Below are 8,438 nucleotides of genomic sequence, written 5' to 3' on the forward strand. Positions count from 1 at the left end.
CATTTTTGCGTGACTAAACGAAAAACTTCAAATTAATTTTATGTATACGTTTTGAAAAAAAAAAAAAATCATATTGGTATTGTATGGTTCCTAGGGATGAGATGACTCATGTCTCCCCCATTTGTGAAACTTGATAGATACCTCCAACTCGGTACAATTTTGTCCTTTGGCTAAAGAGATTGCGAAATTTCAAACACTGAAAAACATTGGCATAAAGAAAAAGAGGCTAATTGGCTTTGGGAATCAGAATCTTTTCCCGTTTGGGCTTCTCCTTTTTACCTTGTCTGCCTTCAAACTATGATTCAATTCCTTCATGCTCTATTTGGATTTCATGTGTGGATTTCGAAGGATAATCCAAAACTTTGTTTGCCTCGTTCAAACATGTGACTACTGTTCCATGTTCCAAGCAAGGCTACATTTCCCAAGTCTAGATTTAAATTTTGGCTTAGCAATTTATATTTAAACATATTTAGGTAGTGTTTGAGAGAGCTTCTAAAAAATCAGAGGCGTAACCAAAATTTTTTTAATCTGATGACCAAAATTTATTTCGAATTATACTTATAAACATAGAAAATTAAAGTATGTGTACGTATTCTCATATAAATCAATTTTTTGCATAACAACAAAATCATCGTAACATAGTTCTTTTTTTGAAAAAAAAAAAAACCAAAGTGTCAATTATAATTGGAGGATTATTCTATGCTACACCTGGAGTACTTCTCCCCCATGATGTGGTCAAATATCAACCATTGGATCATCAAGACATATGTCAATTTTTATAAAAATATATGGGTCCCACGTGATCTAATGATATTGAAATAGGAGGAGAAACACTCCCGGTATAGCATAGACTAACCCATAATTGGAACATGATTAGTGTTCCATAGAAAATTAGATTCCTATAAAAATAAGTGAAATTTAAGATGACTCGTGCAACTTTATCATTCACTTCTTTTTCTCCTAATTATCATAGCTAAGAAAAAAGAAACAGGAGTTTTTTCATCCGTTGTGGTTTGAATTAAAATTTCTTTTTTGACATTTTATAGATAGCCAAATCATTATCAGAAAAATTATCAAAATTTTGAATTAAGTTATGAAAAATAGCTCTTGATTTTTAAACAGGAGTTAACGAAAAATATTAGCAACTTTAATTATTTATATATTAAAATATCAACGGATAATAACACCAAAATTTTTTACCCTTTTAAAGTGCAATTAGTCAATCAAAATATCAAATATAAAATGCTGGGACAAAAATAATTCTAATTAGAAAATTTTGGTGCCAAACTGTCGGTGAATAGCCCAACTTTGCCCCAACCCAATTATCATCCGTTCTTATAGAAAGTACTTTTTAGCTTCAAAATTTTGTGAAGAAATTTTCTAGAAGTTTTGTCAAATACTCCCTTTAGAATATTGTCAAATTTTATAAGCGTTGTGGATGCTAGCTAGTAATTTGGTGTTTTAAATATACAAATAAAAATTAGTACTTTGCCTTGATAATTTGATGTCCCATTATATTGCTTGAGACTAGCCACTTGTTTCCCTACCGACAGATTAGGAGGCCTAGCCATTTCGTGTCGTTTTTTAGTTTTACCCTTCACATTTGCACTCTTCACGCCATAGAAATGATACTGAGAATCAAAATTTCTCAAATTTTTTTTTTCTTTTACATTGAAGAGAACAGAAAGAACCAAACACCGGAAATGGGTCGAAAATCATGGACATAAATGGAGATGATTTGGAATGATTGAAAGATATTATATTTTGTGCATAAAACGTCATTTTCAGTCGACATATAATATGTGATAAAATCAAATGAGTGGGTAAACTTTAAGTTTTGTGTAACAGTCATTTATTGCGAAAGGCCTTAATAAATATGATGGAACCAAACCAGACTTCCTTTCGTTTGGTACATCTAAACTCAGTTCAGTGGCAAAGGCACGTTAAATGTCACATTGAATTCTCAAATCATATAAATCCAAGCCAATCATAGTGACATGATATCAGTGACATTTCATTTTCCTTTCTTTTCTTGATATGTTTGTATCAATATGATTCAAGATAATTAGAACTACTATTTGTTTTGTACCCACCAAAAAGTCACAAAGAATAATATACGATACATTCATATACATAAAATATTTAAAATGTACCCAAATAAAAAAAAACTAGCTATTTGATAAGATTTCCCTATAAATGTTTTTTTTTTTAATATTTCGATTTAGTTAAATGACAATATGCAGCCGCCTATAGGACAAGAAAGATCCAGTGAGATTTCTTGCGAACGAAGATAAAAAAAGAACAAGAAAAGCAGTTGATTACCTATGAATTTAAGGTAAGAATTGTGGTTAAAGAGGAAGGGTGGCTGCGCCTCTGTAATGTTACCAAAAAACAATAATGAGGATTCATGACTTGCGTGTCCAAAGTAGCAAAGATTTTGCAGAATTATAGGACAGAAACACGTTGCTTTTTTACAGTTAAACCGAATCTTAGATCAGTAAGTTACCGCTGCTACATTTGTTAATCTGAGAGATAATTTAATGCGTCGTCCAGTAAATTTTCTGCCCCACCTTAGCTTGTGCTGTAGGCCTTTACCTAGTACCCGACGCTGCTGCTGGAATACGGATATATTCGATTTTATATTTTATTACTGCAACAAATATTCAAATTCCGGCTACATTTACTTCTTGGCTTCACACTCAGTACGCTTTTAATATGTTTACAACATGCAAGTTTAATTGATTTATAAAGTTAGAAAATACATATTGAAACGTTATCGATCGTCTTTTCGTGATATCTGTTCTGGTCATGCTTATTTGATCTGTCTCGAAGACATAGACAATAACAATGATTTTTCGATCCAAGTTAATATAGAAATCTACTATATATAAATATATAATTCAAACGATCGACTATATATGTAAGATGAATATTCCAATGTACGTACCTTGTATACTATATAGAAATGATATCAGAAAAAAAACAAAAGAGGGACTTTAAGCTCGATATATATGTGAAATAAAGTTCCCAACACCTTGAATTTTTTTTTACTTTTCGATTCACTGATTTTGCACACTGCTGCTGCATATGTACAAATCAGAATCTCTGCTATAAATTAGTGATTCAGAGCTGTAATACATATGATTGTCTCCATGTACGGTTTGATACCAATTGCCAATGTCATTAATTCACAAGTAATCCAAAAACAGTTCCATGAAGATTTTACAGTACTACTCGTGACAATTAAGGATTCTCCAAAGTTATATGTAAAGGAAATGATCATGGGTTAAAAATGAGGTCTCCACATTTACATTTCCAGCTCATTGGCTTGTAGTTAGAGTGGTAATCGTCTCTGGTACTTGCTGAAATTAGTTGAGCCGAGTTGTTGATTTTACTTGTTGATTGGGGATTCGAAGGCACTTGAATGGCCACACAATGAAAACAAGAACTGCATCTCCCTTCGCATCGCGGCGGCCTCGAACCGATTTGCGGTCTCAGGATGCTTAATTTCTCTTCATTAATCACAACCTATATATGCCACAAAGGAATTAAACTACATTAATATGTTAATTCATGTTCAAAGAATTCAAATTTATACTGCAGTTCAAGAATTTAGTCTTGAAAAAGGATTTCTTTTTTCTTGTTTACCTTCTTGTTGTCAGCAGTTGGTGACAGAATTCTGCCTGGAATATGAAAAACATCATTATCAGTGGACAGTGGTGTACATTGAAATTGTACCACTCGTGAAGTGATCCATTGTAAGAATTAGGTGAAACAAAAGTAACGACGAATTAATATTTTTTTCTTAAAAATATAATGAAAAGACAGAAACATACCTTCCAAGGTTGAAATCAGGAGAATGAGAAAAGACACGGCAAACAAATGGCGGAAGTTATAGCGGCATATGGGAATTTGACTGTGACCCATAAGTTCAAATTTTAACTAGGAAAAAAAAAGGGTTGATGTTTCTAACTGAACATATATATATAGCTAGTCATAACATTTCTCAGTTGTTTTACGTTATAGACTTATAGTTATGGTTTCTTGGGGGGCAGAGAAGATGGAACCCAAGGCAGAACAGTGTAAAAAAGTGACAAATTTTTGACAAAAAACAGAAGTAAAAAACAAGAGATTGGAAATTCTTAGAAGTTCATTTGTAAAGAAAGAGCCACTTGCAAAGAAGATTGATAAATGGTGTAGTAATGAAGAGGAAGGAAGGGGAAAGGAAGGAATGAATGTTTTGGGATTTGGGAAGGAGAGAATACTAATGTGAAATACTCCATGAACAAGGTACATTAATGGAGATCTCAAATCTCAATATATATATATATATATATATATATATATGTCTTATTTAAAATTGTGATTTATATATATATATATATATATATATATATATATATATATATATATATATATATATATATCTTATTTGACCGTGAGTATGTCAATTTGAAAAGAGATTTTTTTTAAAAAAATTTATTGTATCTGCCGGATCCAATCAAACTATATACTACTTATATTAAAAAATTAAAATTTATATTCTTTTTAAAAATTTAGGTTTTCTCAAATCAATCGTTTGCCTTGATAAGTAGGTCCATTATTTAACATGAAATTATTATATTGAAATTTTAATAAAACATGTTCCAACTTCCAAAGAAATCATTGTACAGAAATTTTATATATTACACAAATTTTCAAATATGTATATAATCAGCGCAGTACTTGAAATTTTCTTAACCTGAATTGAATTTTTTGAACATAAGCCCTTTAAAATAAACTATGAATTTTATCAATTAAAACTACAAAATATAAAATAAAACATACAAATTTTAGGAGCCATTATTTGCATATAGTACTCAAAAAAATTAGAACATTCAAAATATTAATGTGATTTTAAACTTAACAGTAACTTTATAATAATAATAATAATAATAATAATAGAACTGATTTTTTTGGGCCCCTCCAATCTTGGGCCTAAAGCGAATGGCTTCATCATATTGTACGCAAGTCCAGCCCTCTATATGATTAAAGTTGTGACAATACAATAGCTGTACGTGGAAAGAGCTTTATTTAGGATTAACCAATTAAACTTTTATATCTCTTAGGTTTATCCGATATGTTTTATGTAAATAAAATAATGTAATATGAAGATCATCGAATCACGACATCGACGCTATTCTCGAAATTTTTTTAAAACTAAAACTGAAAACATCAATTAATTAACATAAAAAATACAAAAACAAGTCTAAAATGTTATTAATCAAGAACCAAGAGTGTCTTGTTAAAACCGTGAAAGGCAAACAAAAGCAACTAATTTATTTTTACTTGTCTAAAAGTATAAATAAAAAAAGTTCTTTCGAGTCATTGTATCTATTCTTCATCAAGAGATAACAGCTCATGAAAACCATGTCAATAGTCGCGCTATATATTAATTGAAACGATCCACTGTATCAAGACGAAAATTTTCCAGGGGGTCACTCATCCTAAAATTGTCTCAAGTCAAACACGCTTAAATTTAGAGTTCTTATATGATAAGATCCCGAAAAAAAGATGCACCTTCTCGATATGAGTAGTACATATGAAATTTTTTAAGTCCTCCTCAACTATGCAGTCTCATACCTACACAGTCTCAAAATCCCTCTCATTCCGGCACTAGATCGATTCATTCATGTCACCCTCCGCCTAGAAACCTACCAGGAGCCTCTCATTGTCCATGCAACTTCTTGGCACCGGCGATCACTCCCCTCCTTCTCAACCCCGGACATCACATTAATATTAGTTAATATTTTAAAAAGGTTTAAATCTTGTGAACTTAAAATAAATTATAATGAATTGCATCGACTATATTCTCAGACATTTATTTTTTTTAAAAAAAAATTCGAAAACTTGCTAGTTAACATGAAAATACAAAAACTAGTCTAAACAAAATGTAATTAATCACGTAACAAGAAAACAAAAGAAACTCATCTTTATTAAACTTCATTATACATCCAATAATAAAAATGATAATAAGCACAGCTGCACCAAATACTTACAGTGCTGTATAAAAAGCTTGAGACATCTATATTAGTTGATTTGGTCCGTTAATATGATACCAACGTCAAATTATATATCTAGCCTATAAAAATTCTCATATATTCATTTCTATTGATAAAGATCAAAGAGATCGAGATCGAAATCAAGTTAAATACTCTCACGCTGCTACTGATAAAATTCATCATTGCCTCTTATTTAAAATTTAAAAGAAACCGTTTATTAACTTTTTTTCAATCCATATACTTTTTTATTCCTGATCTTTTTTAAGTTTTTTTTTATTTACATAGTTTTTATTTATTATGTTGCACATACATGTGTCTCGATAACACTACTAGAAATAATAGTCGGGGTGGACTGACAACTCTCGGGATAAAACCCAAATACGTTCTCAAAGTTTCATAACTTTTCAAAAAATATACTAACAGTTTATTCGTTCCTAATTATGTCCCTTATTTAAAAAAATAGTTTCTTTAATATGTCCCCCAAACTAAAAATTGCCTATAATACCCTTATTATAATAATTATAATTAATATTTCCTTGGGGCTCACAAAATGGTATTTTCAAACTTTATATTATTCGTTAATTCATAATTTTCTTTGTTGAGGAGAAGATTATTACAAAAAATGACTTCAAACGAAGGTTTGAATCAAGAGGATTTTATTTATATAAAATTCTATAAACAAGTTAATCTATTCACAATAGATTACTTACAACAGGTGGTGATTAATGCTCTCAATTTTGAAGAGATAAAAAAATATGATTTCTAACTCTCAATTTTTAAATATTACCCCAGATTCCTCTAAACTCTCCGGAGATCTTAGAGAAATACAAAGACGATACTATATTACAGTAATCAGCTATATAAAATACCTCGGCAGATTGGAGAAATCCTTAAGAAATAAGAAGAAATTCTTGTAACTCTAAAGGATCTTCAAACCAAAATCATAAATCTAGAACACACTTCTAGTTCTAGAAAGGGAAATACATGAGGAAGGTTACCACTCTCATTTGGTACCGAACCTCTGTTACATCAGAAAGGTAAAACCAAATGGTTCAAAAACCTTTAACTGATGATGAAATGATGATTAATTTTATAAAGGCAGTATCAGAGAAAAACCCTATCTGATGACTACTTTAGAAAAATTAAATCTCGAGAATCTACAAGATCTTGCGGATTTTTTTGCGAATCTCAAAGTAGTAGATCTAAAAATGAATTCCCCTAAGGGTGAACAACCTATAGAAAATCCCCCTAGATATGTGGTTAAAACAAAAGAACCACATAGTGAGTTCCATGTTGGAGAAAATTCACATACAGGAACCAGATCAAGAAGGAGTAATATACCAATACATCAAACTCCTTATGAAAAAACTGTTTTATACCCGATACATCCTTATGGGGTTATGTTAAACCTGGATGTTCTGGACTTCAAAAACAGAGAAGATCTCATAGATGATTGGACATCAGCTATGAGAATAGCAGCAGGAACTTTAGATCTCAATAAAGAAGGATTTATCAAGCTTCTGGAAATGAGTCTAATGGGATCTGTCAAGATAGCTTGGGAAATGACCATGCCAAAACCCAAAGAATCAATCTTAGCAGGAGAATCACTTAGCGAGATTGGAGGAAGAATGACCACCCTTTTTAAAGCACATATCATAAGGGTAGACTATTTCAATAATCAAGAGACAGAGAAAAAGAAAAGATATACTTAAGTTCTGTATAGCCTCGAGTTATATGATATCTGTTTAGTTGATAAATATATTATGTTATTCACCAAATACAGATAAAAGTCGGGAGTTGAAGAAAATGTAGCCATTCAGCTATTTTTCGCAAAAATGCCAAGCCCTTGGAGAGAAATGCTGATAAAAGAATACGTTCCAGGTAGTCTTGATACATTGGCAAGACGCGCCTCCTTTTTGAAAGGAAAATTGGCGGAATGGTGTCATATGACAGCATTACAGAAGAACTACAAGAAAATAAGGGGTATTAATAAGCATACTCTTCTATGTTGTAGAGAAAATGATCTCCCTACGGTTATAGGGAATAGATCACAGGGATTTAAGAGGAAGAAATTCAAAAATAATCTCTACAATAAAAGAATGAAAAGTTCTTGAAAACCAAGAACATTTTGGTCCAAACAAAAGGCCAGATTCTATAGATCAGGCAGAAAAAGTGGACCTACAAGAGCATCCCCAACAACAAACTCATCACAAAGCAGGGGAAGAACACCATCTAAAAGAACTTTCAGAAGAACTCATACGAGAGAAAGTGAAAGTTTCAAGGATTGCAATTGCTGGACATGTGGAGCTAGAGGCCATATATCTACAAACTGTCCAAAAAACGAGAAAAAAGGAGTTAAGCTCTTTGAAGCAAAACCAGATATGAATGATGCGGTCT

General features: G+C 31.3%; 1 protein-coding gene across 1 annotated transcript; it reads right to left on the bottom strand.

The window, feature by feature from the left end:
* Positions 1-3,047: 3,047 nt before the first annotated feature.
* Positions 3,048-4,275, bottom strand: LOC140893257 (EPIDERMAL PATTERNING FACTOR-like protein 2). The gene is made up of 3 exons (XM_073302326.1): positions 3,837-4,275; positions 3,649-3,683; positions 3,048-3,528 (listed from the first exon to the last, which is right to left on the bottom strand). The coding sequence occupies exons 1-3, from the start codon at positions 3,925-3,927 to the stop codon at positions 3,280-3,282; spliced, it is 375 nt and encodes a 124-aa protein (XP_073158427.1). The 5' UTR covers positions 3,928-4,275; the 3' UTR covers positions 3,048-3,279.
* Between the last annotated feature and the right edge of the window lie 4,163 nt (positions 4,276-8,438).

This window comes from Henckelia pumila, chromosome 3, assembly GCF_033568475.1.
Source record: "Henckelia pumila isolate YLH828 chromosome 3, ASM3356847v2, whole genome shotgun sequence".
Classification (NCBI taxonomy): Eukaryota; Viridiplantae; Streptophyta; class Magnoliopsida; order Lamiales; family Gesneriaceae; genus Henckelia; species Henckelia pumila.